General features: G+C 38.6%; 1 protein-coding gene across 5 annotated transcripts in view; it reads left to right on the forward strand.

Moving 5' to 3' along the window:
• vps8 (VPS8 subunit of CORVET complex) overlaps positions 1-25,307 on the forward strand; it is a 518,442-nt gene that overhangs the window by 169,514 nt on the left and 323,621 nt on the right. For all 5 annotated transcript variants that reach the window (XM_048598730.1, XM_048598733.1, XM_048598732.1 and 2 more), the window contains 3 exons: positions 4,138-4,236; positions 4,783-4,872; positions 16,307-16,353. In XM_048598730.1, the coding sequence (XP_048454687.1) occupies positions 4,138-4,236; positions 4,783-4,872; positions 16,307-16,353 (236 nt within the window). The remainder of the gene's footprint in view (positions 1-4,137; positions 4,237-4,782; positions 4,873-16,306; positions 16,354-25,307) is intronic.

The raw sequence follows: 25,307 nt of genomic DNA on the forward strand, positions 1-25,307 counted from the left end.
CTCATGGCGGGTCTTGGCCTGGTCTCTCGGCAGCTCATGGCGGGTCTCGGCCTGGTCTCAGCAGCTCACAGCGGGTCTCGGCCTGATCTAATGCTGGTGTGTTCGACTAGACTCTCGGCAGCTCATGGCAGTGTCTCGGCTCGGCGTGCGAGTGGGTCCTGCCTGAGCATGTTCCCAAGACACCAGGGGACATTGGAGAGACAGCTACTTCAGCAGCGGCGACAGTATCTACGGCACCTTCAAGAGACTGCTGAAGTCTAAGAGAGACCATAATGATAGCTTTTGCCTTGTTTCTTTGTTTTTCTACCTATTCTATGAAGTAATGCTTAACTTTACACATCTGTTCCTCTTACTAGTTTGTACCTAAGTGCCTTGGTACCTAAGATGGTGCCTTGTGTGGTGACAATATACACTTTTCACTGTATTCCTATACTTCTGTCCTTGAGTACATGTGACAATAAAATCTAAATCTAAATGGTCACATCGTGGAAGATCGCCTTTGAAATGTCACCACTTACCCATCCCGCAAATGATCCCAGTGTCAGGGCTTCGAATCAGTCACTGAAATCCAGCCCACTAATCTACCTTTAAATATTTGTTGATTATTAAACATTAATGGTTAGATAGGACTGGTCAGATGCTAATCTGATTTAGGGCTTTGTTTAGTTACAATAATGTCCTTTTGAACAGAACAGAATCTAATTATGTGCCATCAGTTGCTCTGTGGCTGCTGATGACCATTATGCTTCAAAGTACACTCAGAAGATATTGCCTTCTGATATACTGATCATTCCAGTATTCTGCTTATTTAGGCTGTGGTGAAATTCATTCTCATCACTGACCTCCACTGTAGTCTGTTTCATTGTCATTGTTTGCCTTTGTACTCTATGTAGGCCAAAATAAACTTCTTCCGATGCATCTGTGTGCTGTTGTGCATTGCCCTCCTATAGTATTTTTGTCAAAATCCTGTTACCACAATTGCTTGACTGAATCTCTGAAGTCATTCCATCTGTGATTAGCTCACTAAATTGTCTAATATAATCACTGCAGATTTGAAACTTCAAAAATGTCACCCCGAATTCTGTTGCTGAGCATGCTTCATTTTCCTCATCTTACCTTTTCTTATGTCTGTACCTGACTGATGGGTTTCCTGTAATTTTATGCTTTACTTGCTGGTTGTCAAGTATAAAGCCTCACACATCTTACCTTTTGTCTATTGTTCATTCCCAAAAGTATCTTATGCTTCTATTCATTCAATTTAACTTGATGTGGTAATGGCCATTCTTCATGAGAGAAAATTATTGTAGAAAGAAAAGGCCTTGAAATTGTCATGAGATGGGTGAATTACAGATATGAAGTAATGTTGATGATTGGAACAAATTCAGTTTAGGATTATAATTCCAGTTTTTTGAATATGTGCAGTTATTCTAACTATCACTCTGTTCATCAAATGCCGGCTGTGTTGGCAGTGCTGGCTTGAAGCATTCATTGAAGAATACTGCCATAGGTATTTTAGGAAATTGCAGAGACACAGCTACCGTACAAATAGGTTTCCTGTTTGTTTCAAGCATGCAGATAAAACAAAACGAAATTCTGTGAATAACCATCAAAGCAAAGTTTCCATGCTATACTGCTTGCAAACAAAGCAAACCTGGTTTTCATTTCACAACATTGGACTTTATTGATTAATAGGCTAGCTTTCTTAGAAAGAATTGTTTTGAGGTATGGATCATGTTAAATGATTATTGGAAAAAATGTAGCAAGAAAAGTGACAACTTGGCATCTGGTGTTTGTAACAGCTGTTTGCTTGAACACTCTCAACAAAATTCTACTGCTTGTTCTCTGTTAATTTCTGTTCATTTTCTCAGACATTTTCAAATTGACTTCTTGTCACTGTGTTCAGCCACACTTTCCTGTAACATGTCGACTCCGATGCCTTGTTTATACTCTCAAAATGTGTTCCATGATCCTTCCCTACCTTAAATTGCAGCTAGCACCTATCTGTGCATTTCACTAACCCATCCATTTCCCTCTCAGGTTTTTCTTTTGTGCTATTTTTCCTTAATTCTTAGACGAAGCTTCAGAATCGAGGATAACATGATTTACCCTGGTTCAGTAGATTCTAAGATGGCTGATGAGTTCAGTTCAGCATTCAGTTGTCTTTGCCTTTTTTGCTGCTAGTGGTGCCTGAAGGATTTGGGGCAACTTTTGTTTAGAGACTTTTGCATGCTGTACTATGTCTCAATGTTGCCCTTGCTTTTCTTAACAAAATCTCTCAAAAGTGTTTAGTGCTTTCCCAAATGTGCCTTCTTTTATTTTGGTCATTCAAGCGTCAGGAACTCACATAAGTCAGTAGTGTGTTTGACCTTTTCATGGTTGTTTTGAAGACATCCCTAAAAGCATGTCCACTCCCCTCCTCTGAGGTTCCTACTGCAAATAAGTTTTGAGTAGAGCAGTTGCTTCAGGTGTCTGGTGTCAGACACATGAATGATATTCATTGGCCAATAATTTTGACTGGGTTAGTGTACAATGATGGGGATGCTGGTTTGGGAGAGGATTTTGATGTTGGATCACGTTTCTTGTCATCACAGGTCTTGTGGAGGCACCACTGATGGTATACCTCTCATGCTTTTCAGGTGTCTGACATAGGTTTGCTAAGGACTGAATCAAAGGAAGTGCTACAATATCCACACTCCCAGTTGCTGACCAGATAGGCAATCTGACCTTGTGTCTGATGGGACTTTACAGAAATTGATTCAAATGAAGCTGTACTGTTATACAATCTAAACCCCTCCTGCATTTGCAGATTATTTGCCTGGATATGGGGCAGTTGACTTAATTAATTTAGTTACCCTGCCAGCCAAGCTTCTGCTTCTGCTTTAGTTGTGTTGGTATTACAGACTAATATTTTCATTCCACAAACTTTCCCACTTGCCTTAGACGTATGAATTTGTTTCAAGAAGTGAAGTGTGAATGATTCTTACAAGTCTCCATCGCGTTCGGCTATCTTGGTATTCAGGAAGCATCTTGAGCTGGTTGCTCTGCGTCGATTGCACATACCCAAAGCAATGCAGTTTATGTCATAATTTGGTCATTTAGCATAAATAACACAAAAAATTGTGGAATTTTAAGTTTAAATTGAACTCCGTGTAACTCATCTCTAAGATCTTTAGTTCAAGTTTTAAAAGATCGCTGCGAAAAGTGCAACAATCTCTCGGTGAATTAATCATCATTGGGAACTTGCAATGAATGCTCTCATTTGCAGACTTTCTGGATGGCTTTTCAAATTAAAGTGGATCCTTTAGCTATAAGAGCATTAAAAGATGCTTTCAAAAGCTTTTAATGTGACTTTTGTTCTCATTTACTGTGAAACTGACTAATTTTCCTCAATATAATTAGAGTTTTGTATATTTGTAAAACTTTCAAGTCAAAAATTTAGAATGGGGTCACTAAGAGCTGGTGAATTGACATTGATTTTTGTTTAAATGTTTGACATTATACATCGAAGAACTATTTGCATTGTATCAAAGTAAGTATTTCAAACAAACTTAAATTTAAAAAGATGTTTTAGTAACTTGCCTGAATTCCGACAGAAGTTGTTTGGAAATGTGCAAATGAGTTTGAGCAAAAGGGGAAGGGAAGAACACTGTTTAAAGTGGCCTCAGGAATTGAACAGTTCCATGTTCTATAGATGTTATCCACTTGAGTACTAAATTCAGTTTCATAACTTCATCCAACTTTGAATGTGTCCAGCAGCTCAGTTACACAAATAACAGTGTTATATAATTTATTATTTGGATAGCTGCTAAAGTATGTTTGAAATATTTGAGATTTGTGGAATAAACTGCAACATGTACAAGAATGGATGACTGAACATATTGTCCTCGCAAATCTTTAACATGTCATTTGTACTGGCACAAGGTGCAAAACAATGAGCATGTTTTTTGAAAAGAGTTTTATCAAACTAACTTGAGAAGTATATTGCAGACATTTTTATCATTTTCTACTTGATGACTTTGCCGGAAAGTACAATTTCTAGTCACTGTAGCAGGACCTCATGATTGTTTCCTTTCTATTGTGAACATGCTATGTGAGCATTTTCTTCCAATTTAGTTACTATTATGTTCACTGGTTTAGGAGGAAATTTTCAGTTATATCCATAATATGTTGTCGATACCTGGATACAGTTGTGAAGAGAAGAAGTCTGTGTGGAATAAAGCCATGGAACACGTTAAGGTACCGCCATTGATTGACTCTGAGTGATTTGAATGAACTGACTAGGTAAAATGAAAAGAATATAAAACGTAGAATTTTATTCTAATAAATACACAGAATTGAGTTACGATTTATGTACTTTATAGTGTTATGCTTCTGTTAATAGATCGATGTGTAGTTGACTTTAATTTAAGGAGAAACATACTGCAATGCAAACAAAATTAAATTGAGTTCGTATTACCTTACTGCTCAGACCACATTTAGAATTCTGGAGTCCACCATATAGTGAGATTTGTGCGTTTTAGTTTTTACTACTAATTCTGATGGCATATCATTTTTTTTGGCACTTCTTAACACTTACTTGTCCTGGTATACAAAGAGCCATATGTGTCATTGGCATAATATTTTGTTCCCAGCTGATACAAACTTAATGCAGACACATTACTGCTCTCAGTAATTTGCTGCTACCACTTTGCTAAGACATCATGCACTATTACTTGTATGCTGAAGAGATTAATGCTTTAGCGTTTTTGGAATGTTAAATTTAATTTTTTGTTGAAATTGCAGGACTTGGTGACCATCAATCCTGCAAAAGCAGGTGAACTGTTTGCGGTGCATTTCTTTACAGAGCTCCGAGTAATTGTGGACCAATTAGAGGTAAACTAATGTTATCGTGTATTTTAGTTTGTTTTCTTGTAATAACTTTTTGTGAATTAGTTTTAGTGGAGTCTATCTGAGAATATTATAAGAGCAAGTCTAGAAAACTAACCAAAGGTGAACAATGGCTTCAGAAAATTTGCCAACTCAGAAAGCTAACAGTGTTAAATATCTGAAGGAGAAATCCAGGCACCACACTGATCCATGCATCTCTGTGGAGGTCTATAGCATAAAATAAAAGAGTGCCTGCAATAACAGTCGCACATTTTTGTTTCAGAGAATGTCTGCTGACTCCCTGAGTCCGTACCGAGGTGCAAATTGCAGATATGGAGTACACTGGCTAGTACAGCACTCCATTCCACCCGCTCCTATTCATCGTGTCTATTTGGGTATCGTCATGTTTTTTTAACTGGTGGGGCATTCCACAATGTATGCATATGCAGAACTTCCCGCATGCACAATGTGAAACTTTTGGGGGTGTCAGGTGACTTTTTCTTCTCTGCCTAAAGCACAGTATCCAGTTACTATATTTTTCATTTCCCTTTTATTCCCTTTGTTTCCTTTCTATTGTCATCCATAATCCTCTCGGTCTACTCTCTCCCTTCCTTCTGCCTTATATTCTATTCTACCCGTTTTCTTCCCTTTATATGTATTCTACCATGCCCTTTGAATCGCTGAATCAAAGCATCTGTAAACATTTTTTTTTAAAGCCTGCCTCCCGCTATGACACCAGAATTAATTTCAAGTGATCAAGCTTTTTGGCAAACAACAAAACATGCTTTCCTATTTTATCTGTGTCTTATCAAGGAGGGTATATTTGAAAAACATATCATTAGGGTTGCATCAATCCTATCTGTGACATTTTTAGCAGTATTTGTATCTGTGCAAGAAACGAGTGAATGGAGATGATGCAAGCTTCTAAAACAATGGAAGGAATAGATGATATGTTTGCAAACAGTTTACTTAATCTGCACTGAGCAGAACTAAAGGGTGCAAGCATAATATTAATGAGTGTCAAATGACAGTTGAGATACAAAGGGAGTGTTTTGCTTCATCAAATCTTTGTGTGCGGAGTAAATCCACAGTTAATGCTCTACTAATTAAAACTTAGAAAAATAATTGGGATGTAAAGCTGTTTAGCAATAACTTGAATCCTTATAAGGAATTGCACAAATAGAGTCAACAGTGACCTGAAAAATAAGCAATAAGTAACGTAAAATAAGACTACTGCGGATGCTGAAAATCTCAAATTTAATTATGAGGTGACCTCAACAAGTCTGATAGCATCTGTGGAGAGAGAATAGTTTAGGTCCCAACATGACTGTTTTTCAGAACAGATTTTAATATTTCCATCTTTCATTGGAAAAAGCAATTGAGTACTACAAACGTTCGCCCTGAATATGATGGTTCCTGAGCTTCTAGACCCATAGACTGGCCAGGCTGAGGATCCATTAGATAAATATATTTGAGCCTGTATATCTTGGTGGTAGAGGAAAAAAAATTGGTAGTACCTTTCTTCAGAACATGAAGTGGGTTAGACAGAACCTCTGTCAGCTTATCTCCTTGGGGTTGCATGAGTAGGTTACATTATGGTTGACAGAGTATATGGGTCCTTATATTTTGTTAATAAAATATAGGGAAATTTTGCTGAAACTTTGTAAAACTCTGGTTATGGTACAACTAAGGTAATGTGTCTAGTTCCAGTAACCACAATTTAGGAAGGATGTGAAGGTCCTTAAGAAAGTGAGGAAGACATTTACCTGAATGTTTCTAGGGATGAAGTATTTTAGGTATAAGGTTGGGTTGAGAAGCGAGGCTTCTTCTTTGTGGAGTAAAGGGGATTCAGGTGAAATTTGATAAGAACATAGAACTGTACAGCAGAGGAACAGGCCCTTCGGCTCACGATCTTGTGCCGAACATGACGCCAAAATAAACTAATACCTTCTGCCTGCCCTTGGTCTGTATCCCTTCATTCCTTGCATATTCACGTGCTTTTCTAAAAGTCCCTATCATTTCTGCTTCCACCACCACCCCTGGCAGTGCCTTCTAGCCTCCTACCACTATCTGTGTGAAAAATACTTGTCCCTCACATCTCCTTTGAACTTTCCCCCTTCTCACCTCAAATGCATGCTCCCTGGTTTTAGACATTTCAAGTCTGGGTTCCAGTGGGTTATGACAGGTTTAGCCAAGATAGACATAGCAAAACTGTTTCCATTAACTATTGGTGCAAGGATCAATGGACACAAATTTAAAACAGGTTCTGGACAAGATATATAGTCTCAGGGGATGATGGGTGAGTTATGGTGGAAGAATTTTTTTATGCGGTAGGTGACAATGTCCTGGAACTTGCTACCTTTGGGGATAGTGGACGTGGAGACAGTGATTGCAAAGAGAAATTGGATGGTCCTTGAGGGAACTACAATTACAAGGGTGCAATGGGTCTCGATCGTGCCATGGAGATGTTGCACAGCCTCAGACGTCCAAATAGCCACTTCTTGTGTTGGAAGACTTTGATTTTGAAGTTTGTGGGAGAAAATGACTTGATTGATTGGATATTAATTTTGGGTCCATGATGGCTCCTATTTATGCAAATGATTGACTTTATTAGAAAAAGTACAAATTTCACTCATTGAACTTTTTTTTGTTCAGCTTCCAAGTGCAAATGAAGACGTTGCAGTCTAAATGTCATGAAAATAATTGCTTTTGAATTTCATTCCCTTCTGGAAATAATGGGATAAATTTGGAATGTAGTTTAGTTTATGTACACATACTTATATTTGCAAGTTTTAGCAATTGTCTATTCATTTGGTAGCCAAACATTCTCTAGATACATTTCTAAGCACCATCTGTTCACCAATTTCTACATTGTGTTTTGAAATAATTCAGTTATGTGCTGCAATTGAAAACATAATTCTCTTTATATATGTTTGACTTCCTATTTTTGTATGGTTAATCTTCTACTTGTGTTAAAAACACCTTTTTTTAGATTGAAGACTAGAAAAGTTGTGGTTTTGGATAACGCTTGAGTTACAGAGTTTACCATGTGACTTTTTGGGAATTTGAGGGTCAGACGTAGAACTGTGTTGTGCTTTTCTTACTGTTCGCAAAAGGGCAAGTTACTTTTGGAAAATCAGAAATGCTCAGGGAGGGGCAAGATGGCTTTGTCACTTTTACTAGACAAACCTGGTTGAAATAGCCTTGAACTGATCATTGCCTAGCAACAGTTTTTGGGCTGTTAGTTTTTGTTTTGCCACAGATTAGTGAGTGGTACAGTTGAAAAGAGATGTCCAAAAAGGCTGCGGCAAGCACAAGTTTACTTCTGCCCTGGAACTGTGAAAAAAGCCCTATCATTTTGGAGATAGTTAGAACTGCTGATGCTGGAGTCAGAGATAACAGTGTGGAGCTGGAGGAACATAGCAGGCCAGGCAGCATCAGAGGAGCAGGCAAGTTGACGTTTCGGGTCGGGACCCTTCTTCAGAAATAGGGGAGCAGGAAGGGAGCTGGGAAATAAATGCTGTCGACCGCGGAGATGTTTGCAAAGAAGCAGCGCCATTATCTCTCCCATTTTCTTTCCTTCTCTGTTTTTAAGTAAAAGCTGGTTCTCAAATACTTCAAAAACTGTCACCTCAATAAAAGATCTGGGTCTAACTGACCAGCTACCTAAACTGAAGATCCTCCATTGGCCAAGGCTGTCACCAACCTGATGTTGTCGAAAGAAACTGAAAGATCCGTGAAAAAGTCATTTCATTCCACCCTTGTGTTTTGGCCTCTTGGTCCTCAAATTTTTCAATTTTTGCCTTTTATTTTCACCCATAATATCTTTGCATCGCTAAATGTTTCATGTCATCCTATCTTTGTATGAATGTGAATGTGTTTGGAAATAGTATTTATGTTGGCATTGCAGTAGTTAATATCCCATTCTTCCACTTGTTAAAGAGTAAATTTGTTCATGATAAGAAAGCTTTTGTGTTGATCAGTGATACCTGGCAGGAATCTCTTGTGTTTCTTGTCCAAGATTACAGTAAGGTTAAGTAATTCAGCCACCTTGGTGATTAAATTGGACATTTTTACTTCTAGGACATCTTGTGGAGTAGTGAAGCTTGATTGCCACTGCAGTCCTCATCGGCATTGTAACACTTGCTAGTTCTTTATCAGAGGTATCTGGTATATCTAAAGGAAAGTATAGGAGATGCTTGTCTCAGTCTCTCTGGGAGAGTGGTTGGCATTGTACAATCAAATGTTGTAAAGTCATACAACATAAAAACAGACCCTTCGGTTCAACCAGTCCACACCAACCATGTTCCCAGACTAAACTAGCCCCACATACCTGCACTTGGCCCATACCCATCCAGACTTTTCCTATTCATGAACTTATCCAAATGTCTTTTAAATGTTACAACTGTATGTGCATCCACCACTTTCTCTGGCAGTTTATTCCACACGTGAACCACTCTGTGTAAATAAAAAACGTTGCTCCTCATGTCCTTTTTAAAACTTTTTCCTTTCTCCTTAAAAATATGGCCCCTAGTTTTGAACTTCCCCACCCTAGGGAAAAGACCCTTCTCATTTATCTTATCTAGGCCCCTCATGATTTTATAAATCTCAATAAGGTCACCCCCAACCTCCTAAATTCTAGTGAAAAAAGTGCCAACCTTTCCATTCTATTTTAATATCTCAAACCCTCCACTCCTAGCAACATCCTGGTAAATCTTTTCTGAACCATTTCCAGTTTAATAATATATTTCCTATAGCAGGGTGACCAGAGCTGCACACAGCACTCTAGAAAATGCCTCACCAATCCCCTGAACTGACTGAGTTTTAATTGGGGAGCCTGATTTTAATGAACCTACGGAGTTCAAGCAGGAGAAATGAGGACAAACAGATAAACATGTGTAGGTAAAAAAAAAAGTTAAAACATTTTACTGTAAGAAGAGTTTCCAGAAGAATAAACATACAGAGGGTTATGATGGGAGAGTTAACATGCTAGAGGAATAAACTTCAATATGCAAAATGCCCACTTCAAATACCTGAGTTTCAAAAGTTGTCCCTGTTGATATGATATTAAGAAATAAGCAGCATTCAGGAAATTACATATTCTTCACCTACAGCATGTTAATAGAGGATATCCAATACACAATCACTCATGGCCATTACGACCTGACTCAATTGCTTTTCATACAATGAGCATTGAAAGTAATAGAAATGCCGCTATAGAATTAGGAACAATATGGTATTTTAATCTAGCTGTATGGTCTGAGGACTGATGAGTTGAGGCAGGACAAAGTCAGGTGATGTTATAGAAGTGGAAGCATGTCAATATGATGATGCAGAGAAGTTTTTGGAAGCTCATCTCATGATAAAATATGACATTGAGGTTGTGGACTCTGTTTCTGCTTCAGACAGTTGTCAGAGAGAAGGAATGAGTCGGCGGAAAGGCCCTGGAGCTTGCAGTAGGGTCCAGAGACACTGGCTGCAGTCTTCCAGATGTTTAATCAGAGAAGATTTCTGTTCTTTCAGTAATGGCTATTACGCATGCAGTATGATTATACAAAATGGAGGCATTGATTGAGATTGTGGTAAGATAGAGCTAGATGTTGTCGGTGTACAAATGGAAACTAGCTATTCAGATAGCACTGAAAGGCGGCATTCAGATGTGACCAGGGCTCAACTCAATTGTAGCAATGTCACTAATTTTGATTAGAATATTTTTAATGCATTTTTGTATTGTAGTGTATGCTTAAATAAATGTGGCACTCCCCCATAATTTCATCATGTGCAAATGATTACGAAGGCAATACAAATTTTAATATTTTATTTCATTTGTAAGCTGTCATTCTTTGCACCTGTTTATTATTTTCCACTTTGGGTAGATGTAATCTGCCTCATCAACTGAGTCTCAGCAGCTTAGAAGCATCTACATTTGTTTACTTCCACTAAAACCATTTCAAGAAAATTGGCATGATATATTGGCGTTCACTGTGCTTCAGTGCTGTTACATTCCACGTTGGCTTTGTGCCTGAATATTATGTGTTAACACTAACTACTGTTGTTTCCAATGGTAAAAATCCTGCCAGTAATTCATTACAGATTATAGATCTAAAATCTCAGAATGTTTACCACAAATTTAGTTCTTAACACTTTGGAGTGTCCAGGTTGTTAATGCTTACCTAGAGACTCCATATTTTTAAGCACCATTCATTTGCAGCTATTGACCACAGCAACAGGTTAGCATTAGAAAAAAAAGTAAACTCGCTCTGCCAGTAATGAATCTCAGCCAAAAACATAGCTATTTTAGAAACGGAACTGTTATAAACTGTTAAAGCTACAATTCACGAAGTGGTGGAACAATGCTTTTAAATAAGCTGTGTAACAAGTTTATATTTTCCTTTTTGGTGATTAAGTTTTGTTTATTCATTGACGGGATGAGGGCTTCGCTGGCTAGGCAGCATTTATTGCCCATCCCCAATTACCCAGAGGGCAGTTAAGGGTCAACCACATTGCTGTGGGTCTGGAGGCGCATGTAGGCCAGACCAGGTAAGGATGGCAGTTTCCTTCCCTAAAGGACATTAGTGAACCAGATGGGTTTTTCCCAATAATTGGCAATGGATTCATGGTCATCATTAGATTCTTAATTCAGATATTTATTGAATTCAAATCCACCGTCTGTCGTGGCAGGATTTGAACCCAAGTCTCCAGAACGTTATCTGGGTCTCTGGATTAACAGTCTCGTGATATAATACCACTAGGCCATCACCTCCCTGCCTCTGTATATTAGAGCCATTGGGGTGCTATTTGTAGGATAGCATAATGTTGACTATAATGGACTAATAGCCTGGACAATTCCGCTCTTGCATTTAGAAAGAGATTTTGAAGAACTTAGAAGTTTTACCAGTGGGCAATTCAGTTGCTTCAACAGGGTAAGTTGTGAATAGCCAGACATTGAGAGTGCTGTCTCTCTCAAGTTTTTTTTTTCCTTAGTCCACTCCTTCTTGAAATGCATTTTTGTTTCGTGATAAACTTACAGCTGCAATGTTAGGCAATTATAACATATAAAATTGATTACTGCAGTGCAATATTGGACATACTTGCCTGCAAACTGAATTTGTTGCATTAGGAAGAAAGGGGAAGGTATTAGAAATGCTGGTCAAACATGAGAAGAAGGGGAAAGAAAAATAAATGAGAGCCTGCATAATTAAAAAGACATAGGCATGGCTAAATTGTATGGGTCGGAATTTCTATTCAGGTCCTCTTTATTTTCAGTGCAAGTCACCCAAAATCGGCCAAACTAGTGCATTAATTTGAGGGATTTTTAAGTGCAAATTCTGTTTAGCGTAAATAGCTGTATTAATTGAATCAGGTTATCACTGTTAAATATATTGAGGAGTATCTTTTATTGCAACATTCATTGCAAACTGTCTAAGTCACTGCCTGGTTTCCCTGGTGATTTGCAGATCTTATGATTGACTGTATGCAAATTAAATTGAGCTGAAAGCTGAGCAAAAGAAGTAGAACAATTTTGAGTGCAGTTCGTGCTCAGATGGCAGGTTGTGCCCAAAGTGGAAACCCTTGATCTTTGTATGGACTATTCTCACTTCCCCTATACTTTTAATGTTCAGAGAAGCATTTAGTTGCTAGAGATTAAAGCAAGGTAGACGCTAATGCAACGTTGTTTGCAGAGAATTTTCAATTTGACATAACGATCTTTTCCCAACTGGTGACAATTAGGGATACTGACTGATTTTTTTTGAAAATGAGATTTTCTTTTCTAAACTCTTTTTTTAGGCTCAGTTCTACATCATGTATATTCCCTACCTTGGAAGGTTAAGCCAGTTAGCAATATATTCTCGTATCTCTAAAAGTCTAGTTAGTCAAGTCACGTCAACGTTGGTTTTTCATTTAACTACTCTTCTAAACACTGCTGCTTAGTAGATGGTCTGTCAGTTTGGAAATTTCTTAAATTGAAGATATCCTAATTTCAGCTAATCTGTAACAAAATAGTTGAAGGTTCCTGTTTTGCTCTCCATGCAGTGAGATTTCTTTTAAGATTGTATAATTAATAATCAGTAAATTTATTAAGATTTGAAATGGTGTGTACCAGCATCCGGACGTGCAACTTGGACATTTTCCATGTTGCATTTCACCCTTTGGTTCACAAAGTACTTGAGGCGTCAAGGGAATTTAAGTTTGAAAAGGAGCAAAGAGTTACAAGCCTTAGTGTGGTATAGATTAGGTAACAGGAAAAGAAAAACTGTTAACACCCCAGTTATAATAAAGGTGTTGTCAGTTGTTTATGTCAGTGTATTTAAAATTAGGCTTCTCTGAGCTCCTGTAGCTGTGAAGCATAATTCAGTGCTAACGACAGCTTTACGATTCAAAGTGATCTTTAATTACCAGCGGCAGCATCTTTACAATTACTGTTAGCAATTGTACTGGTCTCGATAATGTGCATTCTTTAAAAATCAACTGAAGATGGCATTGAAGGAAAGGTGTTTGATTGATGATGTGTACGTATAATGGGAATTGATACATGCTGTCAACATTGCCAGATGGTGCTGAATATTCTCTGATTATTATTTAAGTGTGAGCTGGGACTTCCTAATCATTGAATTCATGATGATGTTCCAGGAGTTATTACATGAGAATGAGGTATTGACAAATGCTCTTTGCCATAAACACACTAACTTGTGCTTTTAGTACATTTATAAATGAGGTGACAGCGTGCAATCTTCTCAGAAGACGGAAGTTCTTTGGGAGACTGAAAATGGATCCAGCAGAGCTGAATTCTCAATATCAGGACTTCCTGAAGCAGAATATGGATTGTTGAAGAGTGGAGAGTTGGCATTATATAAATAGTACCACTATTCTTGTAACTTGTTATTTTGGTGCAAAGTATCTCTCCCATGCTTAATTCATGTAATGATTTACATTTTGCATAAAGTAGCTATTTTCAGGCAAGTGTATTAGCACAATAGCACCTCCAAGGATCTAATCTTTTCCTCACCTTCATGATACTACTGAAAAACACATCAGGCTCCACATGTATGCTACTGACACTTTGCTCCACCTCATGACCATCCCTTCAATGCTAGTATATAACACTTAAAATCTTAATAAATTCACTGATTATCAATTATATAATTTTAAAAGAAATCTTATTGCAAGGACAGCAAAACAGGGGCTTTAACTATTTTGTCAGAGTGTAGCTGAGTTTAGGGTATTTTTCATGAAGTGAATTACATTTTGCATAAAGTGGCTATTTTCAGGCAAGTGTATTAGCTGCATTAACGACATTATTTGCAATAATGATCAAATATGCCAGTGGGAACATAGAGATCTCGAAGAGATACACAGCATCAAGATTACAGTGGTCAGGAAAGACATGGATTTGCGGCAGAGAAAAAAGGTGATAGCTTCAATCTTTGCAATATTTAGTTAGAGGAGCATTTGTTTATGACATATTGGATGCAGGATTAGCAATTTGACAAATTAGAGACAGAGCAGCAGTTAAGAGGGATAGTGGTGAGGTGGAGCTAGTTGTCAGTCGCATACATGTGGAACCCGATGTATTTTTCAGGAGTATCATGAAGATAAGAAAAAGGAGGTGCTATGATGGGACGAAGAAGAGAAGCCAGAAAAAGTGAACAATTAAATAGGTTTTTCTGAACAATTACAGCTCAGTGTCATTTTCTTGAAAAGTTAATTGAGGTCAGTTGAAGATACAACTTGACATACATGTACAGCTATTTATCCCAGGAATCCATATATCATTAAATATCAGGGCAAACAGAAGTATCTGGACAATAGGACAACTGATATTGAGTTGCAACTGTGTGCAATATCAATTTGAAAAGAGGTGTTTTATACATTTCTGTTTGCATGCATGTGCAATATCGTGCTTCAATTCTTTTCCTAGATTTCTTAATATGGTTGATTTCTCTACTCTTGTATTCACCTATATTCAAGCTGCTTATAATGAAACAAGATGGTGGGAATCTTATTTAAACATCAGAATATTCCAGATCAGTTGAGATCTGACATCATTTCCTTGGAGTGAGAGCAAATATTTTTCAAAAGGCTGGGAGAAGGAACTATTCTTAACTCCTAATGATATTTCCTTATCAGTTTTGGCTTCCTAAGGTGCTTACTCCTATTGTGAATTTATTTGAGATATCAGAGGCTGGTGTGTTTTAAACTGTGAACAGTGAAGGATTGAAGACAGATTGGTACATTTGCACTACAATTGTAAATGCGCACATTAAATGTTATGATATATTTACACTATGATATTTCTCTGAGCATGGTCAACGTTACTGTTAATGCTAAAACAGTCTCCATTGCGGTCGTAAGAGCATAAGTACTCAGAGTTGGAGCTTGGTTCAGTCTTATTATTTAATATGATCAGGACATGAGGGGCAACATTTTACACAGAATGTGGTTTGTATGTGGAATGCACTTCCAGGGGATATGGTGGATGCTGGTACAGTTACAATGTTTAAGAGATATTTGGATAAATACATGAATAAGGAATGAATTGAGGAATATGGGCTAAGTGCAGGCTAGTGGGACTAGTTTAGTTTGGTATTATGGTCAGCATACTTGGACTGAAGGGTCTGTTTCTGTGCTGTATAACCCTATGACTGATCGAATTTTGGCCTTAATTCCACTCTTACAACCTTTTGAAGGTCTCCATAATCCTTTAACCCATTACTAATTAAAAATCTGCCTTTTTTCTTCCATAAATTTACACAATGTCATGGCATCCACCACACTTGGGTAGTGACTTCCATAGATTTGTTACCCTTTGAGAAAAATAATTCCTCCTCATTTCTGTTTTAAATCTGCTACCCCATATCCTAAAACTGTGGCATTATGACCTGACTTTGAAGTAAAGCAGATCATTACTACTTGTTTGGTTTCAAGTAATCCTTCTAGTATAAGGTCGGCCCTAACACTAGATTAATATTGCATAAAGTTATCATTGATGAAACAAAACTGAGTTGCGCCAGTTGTAATGTAAGTGTAACTGACGAGGCACCAGAAAGAATCAGAGGTACCGAGGACCTGATATATAAATGCATTACGGAGTTGATACTTGTTTCTATGATTTATTTCCACTAATCGATTAAATTCCTGGATACAAACGTTGTCTTAGTTACTTTGTCTCCTTGGGTTAAATGCAATACAACCCAAAGTGGCATTATCAGAGAATCCTCTACATGAAATCTGAAATTTGGATAATTGGGCAAAATTAAAACTAAATTAATTTCTTTGTTTAGTTTGATCCTTCAGATAAACTTGAACCGTGTCTGCTTTTAATCCTATTTTGTTCTCAATTGATAGTGACATTGTTTTCTTTTGCTACTTATGTGCATAAAAAACTTGGTTGTATTGTAATTGCTGTTTATTAACATTTTACAAATGTGTTTTTTTCCAGGATCAGCACTTAGTGTTTCAGTTGTTACAAAGTCTACTAGATTCTTCGTGAGTATGCTATTATTTGACTGTCAAATATGGTTTGAATACACAAAGGCAACAGGTTAAAGTCTGCGTTGGAATTTTTCAAGGCTGATGGGCTTTTCCAATATTCATAAACCACTTGCTGGCAATACTTGCAAATGACTTGATAATACTTTCTGCTGATGTCAAATTGTGATTGATTAAAATCAGATTATGAGTCTAGGGCAAGTTGTTAACATTTTCAGGGATTCGGATCTAGTCAACAGATGGATTGAGGAATAGCAAATGATTGTAAGTTGATGTGTATCAATGCAGGAGTTGACCATCCTTTCGCAGAAGTGAAAAAATGTTTTTAGGATTAACATCAATCATGCATGACAGTACATTAAGAACATTAAGCAACAAAGCCAATATGTCACAATTTGGGCTTCTCTTCCTGTACACATCATTATTCACACTCACCCTATTAGCAAGATCCATGGGCAGACGTGATAAGGCCACAAGGTAATAGGAGCAGAAGTAGGCCATTCAGCCCATCAGGTCGGCTCTGTCACTCCAAGAGATCATGGTTGATCTAATAATCCTCAATCCCACTTTCTTGCCCTTTCTTCACAATCATTGATTCTCTTACTGATTGTAAAATCTGTCTAAGCAAAGAATATACTAATGACTCAGCCTCAAAAGCCCTCTGTGGTAAAGAAGAGAAGAAATTGTGACTCTGTCACAAAGGGAAGCAACCTTCCCGTATCTACCCCATCGAGATCTCTAAGAATCTTGTATGTTTCAATAAGGTCAGCACTATTTCTTCTGAACTCTAGTGAGTACAGCCAAACCTACTCAACTTCTTCCCATAAGACAGTCCCCCCTCACCCAGGATTGGTGAATTTAATCTTGTGATCCTTGCCTATACAACCCAAATGCCAGTATATCTTTCCTCAGATAAGGGGCCCAGAATTGTTCACAGTATTCCAGTAGTGGTCTGATAAGTGCTTTGTATACTTTTAGCAAATTCTACCTACTTTTATACTCCATTCTCATTGAACCAAAGGCAAACATTTCAATTGCTTTTCATATTACTTGCTAAATTTGGATGCTAGCTTTTTGTGATTTACTCATGAGGACTCTCAAATCCCTTATTCCGTAAGTTTCTGCAGTCTTTCTCCATTTAAATAATATTCTCTTCCTCTATTCTTCCCGCCAAAGTGCATAATCTCACATTTTCCCACACTGTTTTCCTTCTGTCAGATTTTTGCCCACTCTTATGACCTGTCAAAAACCCCTTGCAGATTCTTTGTGTCTTTCTCACCACTTGCATTCTCACTTATTTTTGCATCATCCACAAATTTAGCTATACCAGATTCATTTTCCTCCCACAATTCAGTAATATATATTGTAAATAATTGTTTTCCAGCATGGCTCCCGAAGGATCTCCTTCAGTTATTGGCTGTCATCTTGATAATACCCCTCTTATCCCAACTCTGTGTCCTCTAGTCGTTAAGTAATCCTCGATGCATGTTAATATAATACCTCTGTCACCACGGACACTTACCTTATTAAGTTGCCTAAAATGTGGTAATTTATCAAACGCCTTCTGAAAATCCAAATATATAACATCCACTGTTTCCCCTTTATCCATTCTGCTTGTTACCCTCTCAAAGAATTCTGGTAAATATGTCAGGTATGATTTCCCCTTTGTGAAGTCATGCTAACATTGTGTGATCAAAAGTGCTTGTAAATGCTTACTCCTTGCAACATAAATCTTGTACGTCAAGTCACTGAGATCATGATGCCAAAGAATTAGCACGTCATTGTGGTACCACTCAGTAGTGTGGGATGCATACTGCTGTGCAGGGGAAAATAAGCTGTTGATTGACAATTTCTTTATCCTGAATGTTGGAATGGATGCATTCCATCCCCGGGAATTGACATAATTTAAGAATTTTTGAGTTTTTAAGAATCTCACTTGTTTTCTGTAAAAATGATTTTCGTAAGTAAATTCCATGTTACTGGATTGTTCTATAGTGAAAACTTTTTTATTAAAAAAACTGTGCTTTCTATTCTATTTATTGTCTATCCTCAGTTGTAGTGTTAGGAACATTTTCTACTGTTGTGTTTAATATATGCAGCTGTTCTCATTTCTAGATTCCCGTTCTCCTTGTTATCACTTTTTCTTTTTATGTGCTTCTTGAGCGTTCTTTTCTTTTTTCAGCTTCTGCACCAACATCAGTACCTTGCAATTTTAAAGCTCAGCTCCTTGTATAATGTCCTAAAAACTGATCTTCAAGTGTTGCACAAGTTAGATGGAAAATAAATCGGCTTTTCTGATGAAGGGTCTAGGCCCGAAACGTCAGCCTTTCTGCTCCTATGATGCTGCTTGGCCTGCTGTGTTCATCCAGCCCTGCATCTTGTTGTCTCGGCTTCTACATTGTCTTTTAAGTGCCCTTAAGTCAAATAAAACAGGTTAATCACACGCAAAAGCTCCTCCTTGACCCAAACTAACATTGAATCTCTGTTATATCAGCATGACGTTTCCAGTTCTCAAACGTCTATGATACTGATCTGAATAAGCTGCTTACGTTAGTACTGAACTTTACACAGTTTGGGAATTGGGCTACGCCAACTCCTAACTTTTTTTCAGAGTGGCACGGTGTCTCAATGGTTAGCACTGCTGCCTCACAGCGCCAGGGACCCGGGTTCGATTCCACCCTCAGTTGACTGTCTGTGTGGAGTTTGCAATTCTTCCCGTGTCTGTGTGGGTTTCCTCCCGGTGCTCTGGTTTCCTCCCACAGTCCAAAGATGTACGGGTTAGGTGGATTGGCCATGCTAAATTATCCATAGTGTTCAGGGATGTGTAACTCCGGTGGGTTATAGGGGGATGGGGTCTGGGTGGAATGCTCCTAGGGTCGGTATGGACTTGTTGGGCTGAAGGGCCTGTTTCCACACTGTAGGGATTCTATGATCTATGATCTATGATCAAACTCAAGTGGAAGCAGGAATTGTTCAACCTGGGATGGGTTGTGAATTCTGATGCACTCCCTTCTAGTCCTAGGGAATTCCAACTCCTGAAAACTGATTGGAATGAGCCATATGAAATGTGAATATTTAAAAAAAAACAAATTAAAAACTCGCCTTGAGCTCATTATCAAAAGCGTGTTTTTTGCATACAAGATAGTGAACTTCTTTTTGTGAGTCAGGTCGAGCAACAAAAAGGATGTGGCTTAATGATGTTGAACCTGATTGTATTAACTGTGACAAAATACATGTCTTTGAATTTTGTGAATTTTAAGTGAACTTCTAGTTTTAGTAGAAACTGGACGGGGTGGGAAGCCGATTCATTCAGTATGGATGGATGCCTCGTATTTAAGTTGCTATCCTGTCAAAGATGCTGGTTGAAACAGTGACTTCTGAGCACTTGGAGTCATAGAGTCATGCAGCATAGAAACAGACCCTTCGGTCCAATGAGTCCACGCTGACCATGTTCCCAAACTACACTCGTCCCACTTGCCCATGTTTGGCTCATGTCCCCTATCCAGACCCTTCCTATTCATGAACTTATACAAATGTCTTTTAAAAGTTGTAACTGTACCTGTATCCACCACTTCCTCTAGCAGTTCATGCCACTATTGAACCACTTTCTGTGTAAAAACGTTGCCCCTCGTGTCCTTTTAGAATCTTTCTCCTCTCACCGTAAAAATATGCTCCCTGGTTTTGAAATCCCCGCACCTTAGGGAAAAGACCTTTGCTATTCACCTTATCTATGCCCCTCATGATTTTATATAACCCTATAAGGTTACCCCTCAACCTGCTACACTCCAGGGAAAAAAGTCACAGCCTGTTTTTACAACCCCATTCCCAGCAGCATCCTGGTAAATCTTTTCCGAGCCCTCTCCAGTTTAATAATATCCTTCCTTGGAGAAAGTGAAGTGAAGTTACCCAACCTCCGAATTTAACCCTGGCTGACTGGGTTACCTGGACCTTACAAATCCTGGCAGCTAATGGGAAGTGAGGATAGTTAGATGAGAAGAGGTTATCCTGAGCCGCTGGTGGGCCAGGAGAAACAGCTGTGATCCTCTCCACCCTCTAAACTGACCTTCTTACCTTACCACCATTATAATCTCCACAACTTCCCTATCGAGCCTGGGACTTTTATTTGTAGTATAGTCGTACTATGTTCAGTATAGTTTTGTTATCATCTAATTGGATTGATGTGTCAGAAAATTTCAGGAGAAATTGAGAGATTTCATAATCTTCAAAGAAAAAGATTTTGTTTCAACAAATCCCCCCTCTCCAGGGAGCTAGAGGATTTGAAAAAGGTTTCACTTTAAATAAGTATTCAGCATACTACTAATTCTTTACACCACGGTTGACAGATGAAATCTGTTTTGAAATCTGGAAATGTATTTTACTGTGTAAAGAATTAATGTCAATGTTTTACATATTAAGCATGCTTCAGCAATACTAGCCAGCTGTCAAAATGGTACAAAGAAAGACTTTTGCAGCGTGGGTTTGTTTAACTTAGAAGTAGGAACTGTTCGTTTGAATGGCTTAAAAAATGCACAGTTGGATTTTTTTTTAATAACATTACTGGTTTTTGTTTAATTGTGTGGATGTGATAATGATGCACATTTTTGAACAGCTGGGCACTTTTTAATAATTTAATCATTTAGGAACATGGATATCAGTGTACAGGATAGTGCAGATATTCTGTGAGTGAATAATAACTCTCTAATGGTTGCTCAGTTTATAATCCTCTAAAACATTTATGAAACGTAGGATAGAGGTGGGTGGCAAACATCAATCCGAGGTTAATGTCTAGTACTTATTGCAGAACCTTTTATTATCCACACTTGCAGCTTGCATTTATATGGCAGCAGTAATGAACTACAGCATCCCATGGTGCCTTTAGTTTTTGCCTTACCAATTATATATCAACATGTTTCAAGAATAAAGCCTTGTATAAAATATTATTGTATTGCAAAGCTTTTTAACGTCTCTTCCTGTTTGGAATTAATACAATAGACCATGAGGGAATTGGAATCAATTAACACTGTTTGTAGTGCCTTGTCTTTGTTTCTTTGCTTGTGGTATTGTTGTACTGTAATTGCAAAGGAAAGATTTCAAGACTCCTAATTATTAGCAATTTATCCACTGGATGATGGGAGGCCCCTGCTATTGTAATTGATAATAAGGATTTTGGTACACAGTTAAATTAGAACATAATACAGTCCCACTGCTTCTTTAATGTGACAGCATGACTCCAGGAGCAGTCTTGCTTCTGCAGAACACTGTTGTGGTTTCAGGATCCGCTGCAGAACTTGAGTACTTAATTATGGCTGACATTCTAGTGCAATAGTGATGTGCTTTGTCGGAGTTGTTAATTTGCAGCTTTAGCTGCCTGTTCAGACAACTGTAAACCATGTGGAAATTGTTTGAGCCTAACTGGACTCCACATTAGCTTTCCAGGTTTGGGAAAGGCCATTGCTAACTAAATTGGAGTGGGCAGTGCCTAACACTGGAATCCTTTCTGGTGAGGGATGTTGAGTAGGCCTGTTTAAAAGCCACAACAATTATCCCTGAGCTCACTGGAATTCACTGGTGACTTTGGGATTAAACGGACTTGCTTGGTGCTCCCATAGCTCCCAAGGGCTATCCTTCCTCAGATAAACCTCTTTGCATGACTCCTAAGTCCCTCCACTCACTTGGGTTCAGTGATCCAGGCTGGGCCAAAGAATGTTACCAGCAGCAGCCACGCCTCTTGGTAATACTTAGACAATGGAGAGGTATTGGTCCTCAGTTGGCTCAGGTAATCCAAGTTCTCACTGGTGGTTCTCCAGCCAAGTGGGAGAATGATGGACCCCAACATGGGGACTAAATCATAGCCTGAGATATTGATCAACACCACTGAAATCGACGAGTCAACCAGTCATTAAGATATTTATTTATTAAGCATATGCGTAGTTAGAGCCAAGTAATTGCCTGATCTAAGGTTAGATGGATTTCTTTAAGGCTACCTGCTCGTTTTGTCAGTGGATGCTGCTTGGTCGTGTAAGTCATTGTTTGGTCTGCACTTCAGCTATAACCTGGATATTCTTGGTGAACACGCTGATGTTGGCAGGTCGCACGTGGATCTTGACCAGCCCAGAAATGGTTTAAGAGTCACCGAAGGAAATCAAAGGTGTTTGTGTCACAAAATGTTAGTCTGCATGTGCAGTATGCCATCAGGAAAGTGAATGGGGTGCTATCCTTTATTATGAGGGGTATTGCATATAAAAGTGAGAATGTTTTGCTTCATTTATACAGAGAGAACACAAAGCAAATACTGTTTGCTGTTTAGGTTTTATTGTTGAAGTAAGATTATTAATGCGTTCGAGGCAGGTCAGCTGAGGATTACTGGATTGATACCTGGAGTAAATGGATTGTCTTCAGCGGACAGGATTGGACAGGCTGTGCATGTTTCCGCTGAAGTTTAGAAGAATGAGAAATTACTCGATCGATCCCGAACGGTCTTGACAAGCTGGACATGGGAAGAATGTTTCCTTTTATGCTTCAGCCCAGAACTCAGAGGAACAGTTTTAAAATGAGAGGTCTCCCATTTAGGGTAGAGATGAGGAATTTTATTTTTCTGAGACCTGTGCAATGTTGGAATTCTCTACTTCAGGAGATGGGGTCATTGAATACTTTTCTGGCAGAGATAGATGGATTCTTGTTTGGCAACAGAACCAAAGATTATTTGGGTAGATTGGAGTGTGGGATTCAAAAGACAAACAGATCAGTCAATATCTTATTGAAGGCAGATAGGCTCAAGGACTAAATAGTCTCCTTCTCCTAATTTGTATGCTGTATGTATGTAAAGCCAGGTGGGCAAGCGGTGGGGTCTTCGATCAGAGAATGGTTTCTGTTCAATCTTTTTTCCTGTCAGTCTTCCTGTCATGGTTCCTTGGCAGGGGGGGTTGAAATCATGTGAAGTGGTTTGAGAGAAGGCATACTGCTGGTGGATTGAGGATGCCACTGAATAAGGGAAGGCATGGGTCGGCATAGACTTTCTCTAGTAGCTTGCCTGTTGCAATTATCCTTCTGACCTGGGTAGGGAGAGTGGCAATTTGCTCTGGACTGGGAATTAGGGAAGGTGAGTCATCAAAAGAATACCTGTGATGATGAACATTATTGAGTTGAGCTGCACATTGGTAACTTCTGTGTGGGCAGATTGGCATGGCACTGGATCTCTGAATTCTGCAGCTGAGTATGTGATGGAAAAAACTGAGATCCTTAGGTTCATAGCTTGTGATCTCCATGTGGTAGTGGGCAGTTCAGTGAGGAGGTTGTTATGGGTTTTCACTTCTGAAGTCTCAGTGAGATCTTCTGTCTCCACAAGGTTCTGTTAAGGGTAATGCCTAGATAAACAGGGAGAGGAATCCATGATGATGTCCGGTTTCATCCTACCGTTGGCATCGTGTAAGTGGAATCTGATGGATTCTGTTTTTGCTGGTTGTCTTGTGGCAGTTGGCTGGCTTATCTGACAACTCAAGGAGAGTTTGCATCATTATGCCACAGCAGACATCCTCTGCATAGCTAAGCTTCCACGACCAGTTTGGCGAGATTTCCTTTATAGAACCTATGTAACGAATTGGGTCCCTTTGGTTGGTGAAGGTTCAGTCTGGAATTGTGCTGTCCATGGAAGGATTGCCAGCTCAGTCCGGATTTGCTTCTTCTTTGTCTATTTTTCCAGCAGTGCTTTTCCCATGCAAAGGAGATGGCATGCTACCTGATTGGTATTTGAAGACGGGATGGTTGCTGGGCTGCTCTGAGGTGGCGTAGGACTCTCCAACATTTCCAACTTGTCTATGTGAAATGTAGGTTCTTTGTCTTCATCGAGCGCAATCCTGACATTCAATCAAGTGATATGCCATCTTATTATGTGGCAATTGGGTAATGCTTTTTCTTAGCTAAGTCAATTGAATACTTTTCCATTTCTTAATGAAGGAATAAGCTTCTGACCTATGTTGAGAGAGTATAATTTCTTGTCTCACACATTCTCTTTCACCTAGAAGAGACATTTATACATTTATGTCATTAGGCGGGCTAATGGTGAAAGCAGAAACAATATTTTCACATGATATAATTAAATTGCATTTTCTCATGGTAAAAAATCAATTAATCAGATGACGTCTGTACGCTGAAGCTGCCTTTAAGGAGAACTCAACTTTTGGAATAAAAATGACAGAGCCCTGGGAGTAGCCTTGAATATGTTTCAAAAGCTTAAATGTATAAATTGATTACTGATGAGCTCAGGAAGATCTTGTAGTATTTTGGGTCAGGTCCCAAAAGCATAATGCCTTGAGGATATTATGAGGTATTCTGCTTAGATTTTATAGGTAGCATAGAGTACAGCACAATCCATTTTATTCAACTCTGTATTGGGAGAGCGACATCTTATGTTGACACTAACTAGCCTGTGCTAAAATGTTTGCTGCTTTCCCCTGTTCAGAAATGCACTGAGGATTGATGTAGCAATCTGTGGATTTTTTTTTACCACTTGTGATAGTGTGTTTCAAGTTTTTGCATCTGAAAAGCTGTTTTAAAATAGAATAATACCTGATCAGGTGCTATTCATAGCAGAATTGATTTACCAGACAACATAATGGTCTAGTAAGTTGCAACCATGACCTTTCAATATTTCTTTTCAACAATTTATGATTGTATTGATGGCTTGCAATCTGATGTTAATATATTTGCTCATGACTTGTGAATGTCACTGGCTACGCCAGAATTTATTGTCAAATTCCTAATTGCTCTTGAGAAGGTAATGAGGTAAGCTGCTTTCTTGAACTGCTGCAGTCCATGTGTACGCCTACTTTTCAGTTAGCAAGCAAGTTGCAAGATATTGGCGGCACGGTGGCTCATTGCTGCCTTGCATCGCCAGGACCCCGGGTTCAATTCCAGCCTTGGGTGACTGTCTGTGTGGAGTTTGCACATTCTCC

Source organism: Rhincodon typus, chromosome 7, assembly GCF_021869965.1.
Source record: "Rhincodon typus isolate 14 chromosome 7, sRhiTyp1.1, whole genome shotgun sequence".
NCBI classification, from domain to species: Eukaryota; Metazoa; Chordata; class Chondrichthyes; order Orectolobiformes; family Rhincodontidae; genus Rhincodon; species Rhincodon typus.